Source organism: Amblyomma maculatum, chromosome 10 (assembly GCF_055883805.1).
Source record: "Amblyomma maculatum isolate TAMU_Amacu chromosome 10, ASM5588380v1, whole genome shotgun sequence".
Taxonomy (NCBI): domain Eukaryota; kingdom Metazoa; phylum Arthropoda; class Arachnida; order Ixodida; family Ixodidae; genus Amblyomma; species Amblyomma maculatum.
The window spans coordinates 27,658,903-27,676,860 of NC_139353.1; the positions used below are offsets into that span (position 1 = coordinate 27,658,903).

The window sequence follows — 17,958 nt, forward strand, 5'->3', positions numbered from 1 at the left end:
TTTTGAACACTGTTTCTGCCAATTTTATTGGTGAAAATTAAAACAGCCCAGGAAAACACTGCTCCGATGATAGCCACGCTTTGTGCCACCGAAATTCATCTACAAAAAGCTTTCACTGGTCCATACTGCTATTCCTGACTCATTAATAAATACGTGAGGGAGACATTCGTGGACATGTAGAAGGTAAATGATTATAAAGAGGAGACTTTGCCCTATAAATATACAAAGTAAAAGCAAACAGATGAAAAGGCGAGCTTCTTCATATCCTTTCCTTCTACCAAAGTGTGCTAGCATGGGCGAGTCAGAACTATGTTAACAAATGCACCTTTCACCGTATGATCAAACAAGCTTTTATAACACAGCAACATAGCAAGCACCGCCCGATACGACACCAGCCACATGTCTATGCTTGTGTGCTCAAATAGTTTAATGTGTATCAAAAAATAGTGTGATGCTTGACTTCCACTCACCTATGCCAATAGGTGAGTGGAACGTTGATGTAGTGGACTGTACGTTTCAGTGTTTCTGTACCACCATTTTACTCAGGATACAGCTTCTTTGTGGTAACATCAATGCTTATAGTTCAGCATCCATACAGCCAGGAACAGTTTTAAAATTAGTTCCTAAGGTATCATTGACAAACTCAGTTCCCTAATCTGACGACACACATATGCGGAGTGCACATAGTAGTCAGCAGGTATTGATTTTTCGGCGCGGTCACGATAGAGACATTTAAGGAACTTGAGCACAGCATAGCGTAATTGAATGCCCTTAGCCGAGCTCACTTTTGAGGCCTCTAAGCCTGAGCCGAGCCCCTGTCATGGTTTCCAAGGAGCCCCTTTCACATCTGGAGGATTTGCCGCTCATACAGTTGGGTGTATATTTTCGCTTGCTCGGTTCTTCGAAGAGATGCCCTCGAATGAGCTTCGTAAGAGCAGGTAAAATCCAACTGTTAAAACGACAAAGGGCAGTGATTCTTTGCTGATAGAAGTTGCATCTTTCTTTTAATTCGGTTGATCTCTCGACACGTAGAGGCAGTGTTTTAAAAGTACGTTTCCCCTAGAAAACGTCGATTTGTGCCCAACCAGGCGTTGCACTTTACGCTCAAGCAAAATCTTCCTCAACTACTCCGCCGTGAGGCACGAAATCGACGCACATTTTTGTGAAGTCAGCGCAGCACGAAATAAGCCCATGCGGCTTCTGCGTCGGGCATTCCAGAACCTTATAGAAATGTCTCCTTCTCCGTGCGAGGAAAACTCGTAGCGTTGCGCGCATCGACGTCAACACTTCCTCCTCACCCGGCGGCTACGGTGACTCGCCCGGCCGAATAAGCAACCAAATCCCTCTAGAAGGTTCGGCGGAAGTTGACCAATGACGACATGCGTCTCGGCGGGAAGAGGAGAGGACGATGCAGAGCGAAAGGTGGGTGTATCTGCGCGCCGGCATTGGCTCATTGTAAGAGGCAGACGCAACGTGCCCTATTTAATGAGGCTACGTCTCTTCAGCCAGCCGGTCAGCGTTACAGCAAGTGTTGCTGCGAGTCAGCCAGTGCTACTGCTCGGCTGCAGGGGTCAACCCGCTGTTCAGCAAGCCTGCGAGGTCTGCGAAGGTTGCCCCCCCCCCCCCCCCCCCCAAATCGTGAAAAATTTCCCATTTCGTGGGAAAAGCAAGCTACTGAGGGAAAAGGGGACATTTATTTTTAACCCTAACCCTTTTACAATGTAGGAAATTTCTGATGTTGCTGGAAACTGCTGTTACGAGTAATGTTTCCTCAGCAAAATGTGTAGAGACACAGTGAAAACTCCAAGCTGGCCTTTTTTTGTGTATGTATGCTTGCGGGGGGGCAGAATTCCGGCCCATCGTAATTTTCCTGCTTGGCCTTACCTTGGTTGCAAACCCAATGAAGGCGCGCATGGCACATCGCACAAGCGCCCATACTGTGCCATTCCGAATTCACTATTAGGAAGATCGGAGGGATAGCTTTATTTTGTTATAGTCAAGTGTGTGATATCTTTTCACGTACACATTGATTCCCGAAACGCATTCAGATACATTCCGAACAACTTTCTGTGGCTCTGCAGCAAAGGCCATGCAGGAAGGGGATTTTTACGAGTGTGCCGTGGACACGATCAGGCCTCGGTCCAGGGGTGCGGAGGAGAGAAGAGGTAATTACGTTATAGAAAAGGTACGGGGTCTCGAGGTGGAGGGGTTAGTGCAGGCCGCTAGCGCCATAGGGTCAGCCTGCACAGCGCTTCGCGAAGGCGCCATGAAGAACTATCTTCTTGATAAACGTTATGAGTTGAATTTAAATTTTATTTTTTTGTGCTACTTTTTTAATAAATTTAATTGGAGGTATTCACTCTGAAGTTATTATTTAACAAAAAAAAATATTTCGTGGGAAAGAAGGGAAATTTTGTGTTGACAACTGCAAAAAATCCAGCTGACCATTGTGGCAATACTGCGCGAGGGAGCGGCGCTCCTCTACAGGGCTGCCACATCGTGACTCTCCAGACATCGGTTTGTCACAGTGCACCGTGAATAATTTATTGTTTATTTGTTCTAACTTTATCGTGTATTGTTAAGTGTTGTAAAACCTCTGAGTTTATTGAAAGCCTCTCTAGTTGCATGCTTTGCATTGCCTTTCTGTGAACCTCTCTCATATTTGTATTTTCAGTGATAGTGTAAATTGCTCTGTGTCGTCTTTTGCTGTGTATAAATTTGTTTTTGTTTGTCAATTCTGACTCCCACCCTTAGTCTGGTTTGAACCCGCGAAAGCTAGGTATCAAACGGTCACCCCCTTCTGTCACTAGAGGTAGTTGACTTCCGGGTGAGTTTGCCACGAAACTCCAGGGCATCTCCTATCAGACCGAGACAGCTCCCCACCCCCCTCACTCTAAGGGTGTCTGGCAGTGTGCACACTAATAGTAGCGCAACGTTATAACCTCTAATTATTAATGGGTGAGACGTGGTAACACAGATATGACAGTCGAATTATGAGTCGTGAAAGCAGGGTTCGGATCGGTCCGGGCAGCCTTCTTTGGAGAAAAGCTGAAAGCAGGTGCCTGGATTATACGATCTCAATGTATTTTAGTGAACCCCCCTCGATCGACGTATACTGAGACCTAAACTATGCCGCTCTTCAAAACCTGAACACCTTTCTGACAAAAAACCTCCAAAATTCAAACAAACCACTCTTACGGCAAATCATATAGTATTGTTTAACCTTCGTGTCTGGCATCATAAAGGTGTGCTCATAAGTTATTGTTGAGATAAAAGGTGTACTCATAGGTTATTGTTGAGATAAAAGGCGTGCTCATAGGTTATTGTTTAGATAAAAGGTGTGCTCATAGATTATTGTTGAGATAAAAGGTGTGCTCGTAGGTTATTGTTGAGATAAAAGGTGTGCTCATAGGTTATTGTTGAGATAAAAGGTGTGCTCATAGGTTATTGTTGAGATATGGCTCCACCTAACCAAGACCTGCCAACTGGTCGGCGTGGCCTTAAAGTTGCTGGTCAAACTTGGAACCAAAACGTTAGCTCTATTGCAATTCATCTCCCCATTTCAAACGAGGTATTCGAGTTACCCTCTTCTGTCATGGGTGTCGTGATACAAAACGCACATCCCAATTAGTTCAAAGGTTATTTGTTAGGCCTTTTGGCGCTCTTTGGCCAAAGATGCCCTTGCGCCATAAAAAATCAGTCCATCATCATATTTGTTAGGCCGACACATCATTTAGAGATCCGCAGGAAGCAGTGTGTAACAAGGTGGCAAGTAATCCTGGCTCGTTTTCACGTTACCTGGAACATAGGCCCATTGTTGACGTGAAAGGTGATCGTGTAATAAACTCACTCTTCACAATCCTTACGTACAATTCTATACACATAATTCGTAGAATTATTCATCCGGGTTTATACGTAGGTAAGTATGTTTGCACCAAGGACACGACTACAGTGCTTAAGCCAAGCTCCTGACGCATTCATAGTCTTTCAGCCAAGCGCCGGGAGACTTAACCATCCCATTGTCCCGCCTATTGTTAACTGCGTTGCGATAAACGAGAATTCTGTACCAGCGCCGTCGCGACAACCACGACGCTATTTTATATAGATACATCAAATGCTATAAGATTGGGTGTTTATCCTACGTGCAGTTTAAGCATTCAAGTTCATATTTTCAAACTGCCAATTTCCCGTCTATCGCTTCAGATTTCCTTACGTCCGTCATACGCAGCCAAAGCAGCCTCTGAATGTTGCTGAAACTCAGGGTGCATCATGGCGGCTATGCGCTGGTGGCACTCGGAGGCCGATTCCAAGGCTACCTTTCGAGTTCGAGCGGGGAGGCCGTATTTCATAAAAGGCAAAATGTAAAGAGCCCATGTTCTGTCCAATTCCAGGACATAGCAACGAACACCATTTAGCCCGAATTCCCGGCACTTGAAGCGACGGCCTCCATTATGGCTGTCTTACAGCGATGTTTACAGCTCCCAAATTTTTTTCCAACCTCCAAGTTTTTATTCCTTGCGTTTTATTTACAAAACATTTGGCTATAGGCACCGTGCGCATCGAAGTTTGCAGCGATCTAGATCCCTTGCCTCTTCGGCCAAACTGAAGGGTATAGCCAGTTCCATGTTATTCTATGCGCTGTTAAACCCCTTGCAAACAGTCACGTTCCTGTATTAAGGTTCAATCCACTTCTTGTCAAATCTCGTCTACTGTAGCGTCACAGATAATGGGCATCTTCTGTTGCGCTCAAAAAATTGAAAGGAGGGATATTATCTCGCTCAGAAGCCATTCAGAAAGGAGAAAGGCCTGCACAGATTTATATGTCTCTAAACTACGTCCTGTGCTATAGGGATGTTATCATTCCAAGATTTAGCAATCATTCATGCCGAAACGGTATGCATTTGCCCACGAAGAAAGAAAGCGATAATCAGCCGTATACTTTATCATGACGCTGATGAGAGCTACCGAAAGCATCACCCATAAATCAGCCTTTGTGGAAGTTCAACTTTATTTATCTGCAAAGAGAAATAACTCTGGAAGTGGTGAATGCATTACTTATGCAGACATTTCGCATCTCAATCAGTAACTGCTGTGCAGCTGCAAGCAGCCGGTCATTGACAGCGCTGTCACAATAGAAATGAGTTATACCAGATTGCCACGTGTTAAACTGCGTTGGAGCGAACACCGTATTACACGGTTACCTACATAACTTGTTGCCCCAGCGCTTTGACAGCTATTTTTTTTTTCATGATTCAAATCAAAGGACATCATACTTCTGTAAATGTAGACTTGTTGCTCCTCCTGCTCTTGATCCACTCTGCACGAGGTGAGAGCAGAGTTCACGTTATGCCAGAAGATTCCCCAGGGCTCTTTAAGATATCCGGACCAGGTATAATGTGCCTAATGTAGAGGAAATCTTCACAATATTTTTGTTTTGACCTAGTATGAGTGTGATCCGTTTGGACAAATTTTGAAGTTCATTCTTCTTGTTGCATGCTTATAAAGTTTTGACTTATGGTGCAGATGTCTATACGCAGAAATCGTTTACAATAGTCGGGAAGTCGATAACAAGACCATGAAATGCAGATTATGTCAGGTGTCCAAATTTCTCCTCTTTCCGGTCGAAACAATTTCGAGGAGATGTCACAAAAGCAGCTTTGAAATACATTTGAATTTTCTGCCTCTGAATAAATAGCTTGAACAGTGTCATTGGCTGACGCCTTTTTATATCTTGTACTCAGGCTTCAGATGCCTTTGATTGCCATCTTTTTGTGAGTCAGCCGCGGGTAGACGTCGGGGATTAATTAAATATATCCCTCATAGCAAAGTCCACTTACTTGCTAAGCAAAATTATGGAACTGTTTTCTACCGGCGTCGCTGACTATCAGTAACAGGTCTTAGGATACGGCAAATAGATTACCCAAACTAACTACACTTTCTTTGAGTAGGAGATAAAGCTCGACTTCGGCTAAAAGCGAGTGTACGTAAAGGCTGCAGAATGATCTTTCAGTTTTACTTGGAGATAATATAGATGATCGACGTAAAATCATTCTCTTTGTTGTGTGTTTAATATTGGTAAGCTTGTTCACAGTTCGTCGCCTCTCAGGTCTCCTGCGGGTATTTCAATGAAATCTCGCAATACATGGATCAGAAGGGGAGATTTCTTTAAATTTGCAAATTGAGTGCATACTTGGAGAGAAATAACTGATGTAGTGTCTGATTAGTCCGTGTAAATTCTCGTTTGCGCTTGTCAGAGTAGTGGTTCGAGCGCTCAGCTGTGCATGCAGAAAGATAGGCTTTATTATTCAGGGGGCCGCTTGTCATGTTCACTTTGCCGTGTGGGCTTCCTATGAGGTGAGCCCTTCAATAGGCCTGCTACTTTACGTCAATTCATAAGTTACGAGTGTATTTTGTAGTTCCTCGGATGTTTTTCATCCAATAAAGATAAAAAGAAGCCCCGCTGCAGTGGTTCCATGGTGGCATGGTTAGGCGCTCGACTTCTGCGCCCAAAGATGCGTGATTGAATCCCGGCCTAGACGGCAACCTTTCGATGGACGCGATAAGCAATTTGCCAGTGTCCTATGCGACATCAGTGCACGTAAAAAAAAAAAAAAAAAAAACCCGAAGGTCGAAATTTCCGGAGTCCTCCAATACAGCTTCTTTCATGGCGCAAGTCGCTTTGGGAGGTTAAACCCCATAAAACAACTTTATTTTACAGGTAGAGCTATGAGAACAAGTCGACTTCAGGGCCCACACAGAAGCGGAAGGGGCTGTGAGGTTTCCGAGCACGTTGGAGAACCCGATGCAGCGGGCCCACACGGGGGACCCATAGCCGTTATTTTGGCATGTAAAATTCAATCAGTCGCTTAGAAGTGAAAACCAGGACTTAACTGTGCAATTTTGTTTATTCTCGAGACTCCCCAGTGCAAGCCAAAACTCAAGCATATTACTGGATGTTCACTTTTGTAACATTCTTTTTTTTTTTTTTTCAAATGAACAACACCTGGTGCAGTGCATGGACTTTGGGACATTTCTGAGGCCAGCTAGTGCGTCAGCACAGAAACGGCGGAGGCGCATCCTTTGCAGACGAAAATATTGGGTCTGGTCTCCTGGATGATGCTGTTGGGCCCGCACTCCAGGCCCGGCCTCTTGACCACACCTGCACGGCATGAGACATAGTGGTGAGGTTCCAAACAAATAATAAATTACCTCAACCTACGCAACAGAAGAACAGTCGTAACCCATTCAGTGTGCAAAACGCAACTCAAAGATATGTGGAGTGGAATTTAGTGTACCCGAAGACGAAAAAAAAATATAAGAGCAGCGAAGCAAACTGCTTTAGGAGAACACCTGATAGATTCGTCTCGTGTTACTTGAGAAAGTTGTCGCTGCGCTGGATATAAGCTAGGATGAACATGGTTGCAGGGTAGGCGTTCGGGGAAATGTAGTGGGTAGTGGAAGAGGGAAATCGCTCGTCCGTTCCTGAAAAGGAATAGTTCTTGTCCTGAGTCTTGTCCATGACTGAACACTAGTCCTGTTTTGGTAGGTCGTCCTCGTTCGCGGTACTTAGTCAAGATTAATGAGCGCCAAGAGCACAGCCAAGATATTAATGGAAACGAATTGCGTACTTCTGTTCGAGTCTACAAAGTAGGCAGGTAAATAACCGAATTATATTTATTTAATTATTTATTTATTTATTTATTTATTTATTTATTTATTTATTTATTTATTTATTTATTTATTTATTTATTTATTTATTTATTTATTTATTTATTTATTTATTTATTTATTTATTTATTTATTTATTTATTTATTATTCCCCTCACGCCCAAGGTATTACAGAGGGGGAGCGGTAAAACGCGAAAATAAAGTCTGGAAAGTACAGCAGAGGCACATATTTGAAGAACACGTCAGTACACAATGATGGCTACAGCTTCACGAAATATCTCGTAACTGCTAATGCGGGCAATATGTGCGGGAAGGTAACTGCAGTTGGGTAAGGTACGCGGCAAGAATGAATGAAGAAATAGGTGTTCCTGCATGAATCGAAACCGACCTTCTTAGGATGGTCAGCACATTGGAATATATAAATTTGATGACGGATTAGGCAATCGCGAAATACGGATGATACTACAGCTTATATACAGATGATTTTCTTGTTTTACTTTCAAGTACCGTACATTTACGATGACAATGCATGGGAATAGCTGTGCACTCGACAAGCTGGGCTCCGTTGACGCCCTGGCAACATATTCATGCTGCAGCTGATGTCCTACAATACTTCAAGATATTTTTCTCGGAACAGAAAATCTCCTGTTGTATTTTCCGTCATCCATCGGCTAAACAGATAGATTCCTGTGCTCTTTTTCCATCGCTCGACTTCTTTTACGTCTTTCGAAGTGAAGTTTAAGCTCATGACAGCGACATCTCTAAGCAGCTTAAGTTCCTAAGTACAACTGATACCACACTCACATATACTCTTGTTGCGCCAACTTTAGTGTGTTTGTTATCTACGATGGCATGCCATGATAACGCGTTATGAGAAAAGCGCTGCCCATTTGTCCAAGAAGTGTCGTTCTCGCTAGCACTGTGGCCCGTGGCTGTAATTCGAATATCGGCCTCATCTCTCCATGTGCGAATATATGAAGTGTGGCCACTGACACTGAACAAAGGCAGTAACGTCTGCGTGCACGCTCTCAGCGACAAAAACAGCAACGGTTGCTGGTGTACTCACATATGGCACGATCAGTGCCGTAGCACGGACACTTGATGCACACCAAGCCGGTCTTCTGGTAAGCGCAAACTTGATTGCTACCGCACTGGGGACCCTGTAATGGGCGCACAAAGAAAAACGAATGAGCCAATACCAGCAGTTCGCTACCATTGTGTGAATTCTTCTATTCAAAGAACTTACGTTAACCCTTTTATAAGTAGGGTATTAAGGAATCATAAGGTACTCCAAGAGAGTATTCGACATGGTTATGTGCTACAGTTGTTCTTACAACTCTTGTTCATGAAAAACTTTCAACTTGTTCAGCTATTCATTTTTACTTAGAAGCCTGCTAGAAGTTTAAAGGGTACAGAACACTTAAAACTTTACTGAATACAGTTTTCAAAAGGCCCAGCCTCAAATTCCCTTCAAGCACGTCGCAGCAGCTTTACGTTACGGTACCTACCCCTGTCAACAGCTCTACACAACAACGCTCGCACAAACTAGAAAGCTGACTTACAAAAGTTAAAGTACAAGATAGCCCTCAGTTACAAGCAAGTGTTTTGAAGTCCTCTGCAGTTTACCAGAACAAACAGTAGTATGTGTACTTACGTTTCTTCCTCCACATCGCGACTCCTGCTTTTCTAGAACCAAGCCTGGGGAAAACAAAATAGAAAATGAGTTCGCAGATCGCAGCCTTGTCGTCTTCAAGCAAGGAAAGAGGAAGAGGCGTGCTTTAAAGCACACATTTTTTTTTTTTTTGCGCACACATTTTTTTTTTGCCTTTTGCTATCTTCCTTCTACGAATACCATGAACAAATATTGCAGGAATGCCTGTAGAAATGTTGCCTTCTGTGCGCCGTTACAAAAAAGCTGGTTGGTTCACAGAAGCCGGTTTCAATTAGATCTAAGTTGTAGTCGAAGACTTAGCCAACCCAATTGAACTGAAATTCCGAGCAAACTTGTAACAATATCCAAACGACAGCTTCCAATGCGAAAATTTTCAAATATGCAAAGGTTCACAGCCTATCAAAATCGTATAACATATTGCCAGGGGGCGCTCTGAGCGAACGACGTTGAAGTGAATCGGCTCCGCCCTCGCAGGGCGTATCTTAAATTGTTGATTATAAGGCAACGCACCATGAAATCAATGGCCGAATAATCAATGGCATACCAACTAGCCCAATTATTTGCTTTACTGAATCTTAAACTGTGACCATGGATTTTCACCCGTACCGGCTCGCTTAAGCTAGCCCCAGTATCTTAAATTGTTGATTATAAGGCAACGCACCATGAAATCAATGGCCTAATAATCAATGGCATACCAACTAGCCCAATTGTTTGCTTTACTGAATCTTAAACTGTGACCATGGATTTTCACACGTACCGGCTCGCTTAAGCTAGCCCCAGTCAACAACACTGTGACAATTATGTCCGTTTGTAGTTCTTTTACACTACAAAATAGCCTTCAAAATAGCCTTCACTGACGGCGGCTCTCAGGAGGACACACAGTAAACTTTTCATTTTTTTTTAATTCGCGGGCCCTGCAACGTCCCGTGGGAAGGAACTATGGTACGTAGTAGCTGCTGCTTTTTGTGACTGCGCAAGGCAGCACATGGGGCGTTCTGGTGAACAGTGCTATACCCAAAATGATGTCTTTAGAACTCACACTCATAAGGCGAAGATGGGCAGTCCTTCAACCGGCACTCGAATCCAGGGTCACACTGTGTGTAAACACGAAAAGTTAAGAAACAAGTGTTAGCAACGCTTCAACAGAAGACGGGATGCGAGAGGGGAACACTGAAAGAGGCCAGAGTATATTAAATCCTTCTACAGAGCAGACATGCCTCCTTACATCGGCTTTCTACCGCTCGTACTGACGCCTTCAATAAAGAAAGCAACGTGCATTAAAACTGTTCAGCGTCCTGGACAAAGCGCTTGATTTCTGCGTACGACAATTTATTTTTCCAGTGACAGGTTGGTTTCACCTTGACTATAAGAGACATTTTCTTGGTCTAGAGGGGAGTTAAAATCCAAGCAAGCACTGCTTGATTTGAAACACTGCGAGAACTGTAATCGCACTGTTGCACCTGTTCTGTGTAAGTAAGCGCAAAATGCCTAGATGATGGTACTTACGGAGCATGATGTATCGGAAACGGAGATACCTGCAAGACAAACGGAAAGGAAGCGTTAGGTTCGAAACTGCTAACAGTTCTAAACTTGGGTAAAGTCAGCTAGGAAAATAAAGTGTTCGTTACTTTCTCACCTAAGCAGAAACTGACATAGCATACTCACAGCGATGATCGGTCTCACAGTTGGCTCGGTTGGAGTAGTTAGCGTGGACGACGCACCGCTGGCCTCCAGAACAGTCGGCATCCTGTGCAACACAAAGGTCGAGCGTTGGGATCCTTGCGAACGATTCAGAGAATATTAAGGTGTTGACAAGCGCGTATGCGATTATATTAGCAAATTATTCCTCACTAAACTCATTAGGAGCCAGTGAACAACATTAAAAACGCGTGAAGTGTGTCTTCAGGACAACTTTGCATAAAAAGGGAAAAGTTAATATACGGAATGTATTTTTGACAACATAGGCACATCGGTAATTATTTATTTTTCTGTACTAACAGCAAGACCTTTGCGAACAGCTGTGGCCAATTTTTTTAGCAAAGTATTAAAATGCACCGCCTTCAATAAAAGGGGACTTGCGCAAAAAAATGCAAATGTGCTTCACATTTTTCAGAGTGAACTTCGCTATTTCCTGCTTTACACTGACTTTCTTCTTTCATAAGATTCTCTGTCATAGATAACCTGCAAATTCCACTCTACAACGTATATATGGTGTCCTTCAACACTACTTTCTCGATTATTCATTAGACACATTTTTAACGACCATTGAATTGTAAGAGCTCTTTTTTTTTTTTGTATTGTATTTCTGTTTGTTCATGGTTTGTACTATTATTCTCCAATGTTTTGTTCTTTGTTCCCGACACTATGCTTCTCCAAACCCACTCCTACAATAGCCCAATTGGGTTGCAATATGTTCAAATAAATAAATAAATTTGAATTTTTTTTCTTTCTGGTGAGAGTACCATATCCGAAGGAACAAAGTTGCGCCACTGGTCAACGTTGGTATGGCTATGCGTCAACAAACTTACGCACCGTCCGACAAGTCGTTGCTGAAACTGCCAGCCCATAGCCTGAAAAAAGGAAATCATTGTCAAATGTCAGCTGCTGCTTCCTCCGAGAGACAGTGACGCAGCATTTTTGTTTTAATATTTATACAACAGTGGAATAGCTAACAACTAATTTTCTGTATAGTTATGGCCTCTCGCAGTTCAAAGGTTCGGAATTTAGGGCTTTTTCACAATTTCTTCCTACAACCCGGGAAGATATCGACAATTTTGAAGGGTATGAGTAGTTAAGACTACAGTTCTTTCAGTTAAACCTGAGAGAAATAAGGTATTTATAATTTAGAAAAGGTGGCACGTACAACGTTTCCCGCGTAAATCGAAAGCATCGCTAATCTGACTGAAGTGACACAAATACTCGGATAGGTCATTGCACCTTGTGCCGTGAATAATTTCGGGGGCTAAAACGTGGCTTAAAATATATGCTATTTCTTTCGTGCAAAGCTTATTGTACGTTACAGCAAAAACCACGAGTATTGTTTGCTCAGTAGCTGAATAAAATCTGTCAGTATGGAATAACATACCTGTGACCAAATCTAAATTGTTCTTTTACAGTTTGGTCGAGGTTCGAACTCGCGAACTTTGACTTGCTATTTAAATACACTGCTCCTAAACCACGCAGGCAATCTCGCAAACCCTCTCTACAAGCGGAGCTTGACCTGTGCTTCATGGGACCTTTCACCTCAGTTAGAAAGCACGCCAGAGGGCCTCAAGCCGCTATGGAGGTCCACACATAATGCGCAGCTTAAGTTCCTCTTAGTTTGTATTTATTCACATACAGCTTTAGCCAATCCCATCTTTCCGGCCCAGTGTCAAAAGCCCAGGAAGCCTCAGGTCAGCGTTAAACTTACCCGCCACCTTATAGATTTATTTACTTGTTTATTTTCGAAATACTGCCAATGCCTTTTTTGGGAATTTTTACAGGAGAGGGCAAAGCATACAAATACAGATATAAGTACAAGTTCGGTGCCTATAAATAACAAACAAAAAACACGCAACACACATGGCAATACAAAGTAAATAAGTAAAACAATCATCTAATAAAGCTGAGAATGACACTTCCATACAACTCATACATTAGATTACACGACTGTGAACACGGTTATGGCGAGATGAATGTAAGCACAGAGCTCTCAGCCAGCCTAAAAAATTCGTCTATGGTTGGCTGGGTTGTGACTGATGGATTCAAGGAGTTCCAATCTCGCCCACCAACTGGTGGAAAAAAGACATATCGGACGGTATTATTGCCACAAACATATTCTCTCAATCTCTCAAGATAGATCTCAATCAAATTTAATTGTCACCACTTCACATGTCTCCAAAAGAAGACTGGCCATCTGAGCAGGAAGCAAGTAACAGTGCTTTCAAGGATATGCATGTTTGCATTTGCGACACTTCTCACCTGAATGCGTTAAATATCTTTACAAGCAAATAATTTTCACGATAACATTTCGTAAAAATAACAATACATTGATGTTTGAAACGCGTCTGAGTGCACGTTGTGCCTGTTGCGGATGTATCATAGAATGTTTGCTGCCCCAGGCAAGCGCAGTTGCTTTTAAGCTATCCACAGAACCTCTTCCCGGCTCCACAGATACCCCCTTTTACCAAAGCAAGCAGACAGCTCGTGTCTGACCTACTGAAAAACAAGAACGCACATTTCTAAAGTATTTCTCCTTACCGACAAGGGCTAGTGCAGCCAACGTGAAGTGGAAAGATCCCATAATCCTTTGTGTCTATCCACTCGAGGTCCGAGTTGTCCCGTCGAACTCGTGTCAAGGAGCTGTAGAGAACGGCAGCGGAAACGCGATGCACTTATATATGCGGCATCCAAGCAAGCATTGACCACGCGTCACAGCAGAGTCGTGGCAGCAATCGCTGCGACCCTTGCAAGATCCTGCGGCAAGCATGATGCTTTTCCTGCCCTCCTGTGGCGATGTCCGCCGCTTCTTATCACTGGAAAGCTGGTAGAGTCAGCGGTTCGTGCGAGACAAGTCTGAGAAGAAGAAAAAAACGAGCAAGAGAGGGATAGTAGCAGGAAAGACTCGTTCTGAACACACGTGCGTGCCCTTCAAGATTGTTTTCAAAGATCTATATATACGGACATTGCGCATTGCTTTAGATGGTTCAATGGCTGATGTGTGCAGTTACAGCACCAGTGTTGTTTTAGTGCATGTTCAGAGCATCTGTTGTTGCTTACGAGTTAAGGATAAAAAACATAAGCACCAACGTAACCCGACTTCGGATTTCCAAATTGTGCAAGTTTGCGTGGTACTTCAAGTGTTTAAATAATTAATTTCTGCTGCCGCTACCTAGGCCTATAGCCGCGTGAAATCTTTGTTGTCGCAAGAATATTTATGACGCCCTGCGCTGTCTATGCTAGCAACATTTACAATTCCTCTGAACACGTGCTAGATTGCACGGAACACTGACTCCGTTATTGTAGACGTTGTATTTATTTATTTTACATAGAAACCGATAGCAATGCTCGTGCTACACTGAGGAACTGGCTCTTGAAATTTTCCTATATGTTGTTATGAACGCCTTATATTAACAATTATGCGCATTACATGCAAAAGCCGATAAAAACATGAATCGCAGATTTTGCTGTCAACAACGTCTTTTTTAGGGCAACGAGCAGAAAAGCCGTTGAGCAAGTGATGAGAAAAACCGAGAGGACCATGCTCTAAGGTGCCCCCGAAATGATTCTGCCCTTAAATCTGGAGTAAAAAGCAGAAAAGCCGTTGAGCAAGTGATGAGAAAAACCGAGAGGACCATGCTCTAAGGTGTCCCCGAAATGATTCTGCCCTTAAATCTGGAGTAAAGTTTTTTATTGCCATTCATAAACTTGAGCTCATCTTACCTAATTCACAACTAGATCGATGTTTCTTGCAACAAACTACCTACCAGCCACCTGACCTGCCGGTAGCTTTGCGCAGGCAACACAAGACCAATTTTTTTGTGCGTGAAAATCACGCCGCATGCGCTATTTGCAACTAAAATGTCACCATCATGCAGGTTCTTGAACAACCAGAGGACTCCTTTATTTTAGCTGTACAGGCTTCATCGATGGTAAAGTGAAATAGACTGAAAATATTCGTGTGGTCGCCCCCACTTGGGCTTCCTGTTCCGCGCATGCGTTGGCATGCAGCAAATATTCGCAGCTGCCTGACCTTATAACATACAAAGGAAACAAAAAAAAAAAGGCGATTATCACAACTAATACCCCTGTCACACGAGCACTTTCAATTCTCATTCAAATCGATTTGCATTTAGACTTTCAAGAAGTATTGAAGCATTCGGTGCTTCACGAGCTCTTTGACCAGTGAGAAATTTCCTTCGTGTTAGTTATAGGCGACACCAAATGCTCTGCTAGCAATCAAAGCATAAAAATACCTAATATAAACAAGCACAATGCTCTCACAATGATCTGGCATACCTTTTTAATACATTTATGTCTTAATATTTGCGATTTTATAGCATTCACCCACTGTTATTTTAGAGCTCGGTGACGACGAGAGTGTTAACGCCCACTGTCGAATGTGCTTGATATCTCAAGAGCGTTTGAGGAAGCGGCTTCGGGCCAAGCAGGCATGGGCTCGATTGCACTTTGAAGTTGCTGTGTGACATCGTCGACCTACATTGAGTTGAATGCAGATCGCGTTTAATGAGGATCGAAAGTGCTCGTGTGACAGAGGTATAAATCGTAGCAGGTGAAAGGAAGCAAGAAAAACGCAGCACAGCTCTGCCCAACCGAGCTGTTTCATAATTACTTCGCGTCGTCCATCTGTTGCGCTGTATATCAAGGGTAACACGATTCCAACTTGTCCACCTGTTTTCATTTCAAGGAGCTAATTTTAGAGGATACAGCAAGAAAACAGGCTACAATGAAATGGCATCATTCCCAGGAACTATTGCAAACCGAGAGACGATCGCACGCTGGCCGAGTATAATCGGCCAGTACTCCCATAACAAGCATAAACGTTTCATTTACTTTGTCTCTTATTGCCTATTTCGTATACATTTTAGAGCTGAGAGAACTCTACAATGGTGCTCTGTATATTTACCTAGACAGCCTGATCCCTGCATGCCTGCTGCTTATTTGCTTTTGATTTTCTTTTCAGACTTTCACAGAGGGGGGGGGGGGGGGGGGGTGCGAAGCAACGAAAGTGCGAAGACCAAATGAAGGCAGCAGCAGTAATGGGATCGAACAGTCTGCCATATTGCTGGGTGCAACCTCAGTAAAGCATACAATTTTATCCTCTTAAATCGGCGCTGCCGTTTTCGTAACTCCCTGCTTCCTGCTACGCTCCACAAAGCCGTGAAACAATTCCCTACGAAGTAGATCAATCTAACAAACCTTTCGAACAGCGCCTACTAAACGAGGTTCAACGCCATCGAAGTTCTCAGGTTTCTTTCTAGGGCAGTGCACTTACTTCCTAATGATTATAAAGCCACGAAGAATTCTTAAACAGCCGCACACCAGTTTAGGAAGGTCATTATTGAGGTGCGCATGAGCAAAAAAGATCACCACGGCGTTAATCTACGCTTTTTTATTTACGAACATCGCCAAAAACGACATGTTCGCAAGTGGGCGAGATGAAGCTCGAGATGGTTCATTCCCATATATCACGCACGCACACACACACACACACACACACAAACACACACACACACAAACGCGCGCGCGCGTGTGTGTGTGCGTGTGTGTATGCGCATGTGTTCTTCTCTCTCTCTATCTAGCTCTCTCTTTATCCCACTCGCACATTGCCGTTGAGTTTTCGCATCACTTCAAAGCTTCAGAAACGTCCCGCTGCTCCGACCAATGCCATTTTATTACACCCCACGTAAAGGATTTACAGTATGACTGGCGCATTGCTGATTTTATACCATTTTGCCAACTGATTGCGTAGCCAATTGTGACCTTTATGTAGTCTACGCAGCCTCAGATCATTCGTTGGCACACTTGCGCTAATAAAAATTGCAGCTCAAACCTTTAATTGTGCAAGTCTCCGTTCACACATTCTAACCTATGTGAATCACTATTTAAAGTTTAAACCTTTGACAATCCTTACACTCTTAACTTTTTGGAGAACTAGCTCTCCTCAGATTCCCTAACGCCAATTACGGCTAAATCTCTTTGTCCGAGTCCTTCCATCTTTGAGTGTTTTTTTAAAAAAAGTAATGCGTGGGTGTATTTACAGTTGTAAGCTCGAAAGCGAAAAAATGTTTTTACCTATGTGACTTTCAGAATAACCGTTCTTTTTTTTTAATCTGTTTCATCGCATTTTGCTAATTTTTCCGCTTTTCATACAAGCATGCTTCTCATATTACACTAAACCACATCTGTGATGATAGTATTTCCTGTCTCGCCGTAAGAATTCCTTCTCTTTTCTTTTAACTTGGCACCGAGCACTGGCCAATTTATCGTAACGAGCGTGACAAAACATAACAATGCCACCGTTGAGTCCTGTCTGAAAAGGGCTGCTTGGAGTATTTTCGACCATTCCTAGAATTTCCGAAGACATAGGTTTGACTAATACCTGAAATGAATTGGAAATAATAAAGAAAACTTAATGTCTTAAAGGATTTCGAATTATCCTGCTATTCCTGACTAGCGCATGCGGGCCTCTCACACAGCGATCTGTTTAAAACAAAACTTTTACCTGTTAGTTCTGCTATTCTCAGGTAATACTCTGTCAAGTATAGGTTTTTTTACTCACCCCATTCATGTCTCTGTCACCGTGTGCAACCTTTCAATCACTTCGTGGTATACGGTGTCCGCTCGCAGTGAGGCTATGCTGCGCGCCTATGTATACTTTCGTCAAAACATCGCACCCTTCCTCCACCGTAATGCTCATGCATGTGACTGGAAACTCCCAACGCAAGGAGTGATGTTTCTGATCGGTGCAGGAAGGAACAAACCGCAAGGTACACGCAGAGTAACTCGCTACACAACGTTAAGCAGCTGGCGTCTTACCTCAAGGTCAAAAAACCTCCCAGCGATGAAGAAGCATGCTGATCGTTAACAAAAAACAACGAAAAGTCCCAGAGAAT

At 43.2% G+C, this 17,958-nt stretch overlaps 1 protein-coding gene across 1 annotated transcript; it reads right to left on the reverse strand.

Annotated features, from left to right (window-relative positions):
• Positions 1 to 6,970: 6,970 nt before the first annotated feature.
• Positions 6,971 to 13,758, reverse strand: LOC146175964 (uncharacterized). Its single transcript, XM_084580884.1, has 8 exons — positions 13,583 to 13,758; positions 11,873 to 11,910; positions 11,006 to 11,087; positions 10,847 to 10,875; positions 10,380 to 10,434; positions 9,323 to 9,366; positions 8,735 to 8,828; positions 6,971 to 7,159 (listed from the first exon to the last, which is right to left on the reverse strand). Exons 1-8 carry the CDS (start codon positions 13,623 to 13,625, stop codon positions 7,044 to 7,046), a joined length of 501 nt encoding a protein of 166 aa, XP_084437010.1. The 5' UTR covers positions 13,626 to 13,758; the 3' UTR covers positions 6,971 to 7,043.
• Positions 13,759 to 17,958: the final 4,200 nt, after the last annotated feature.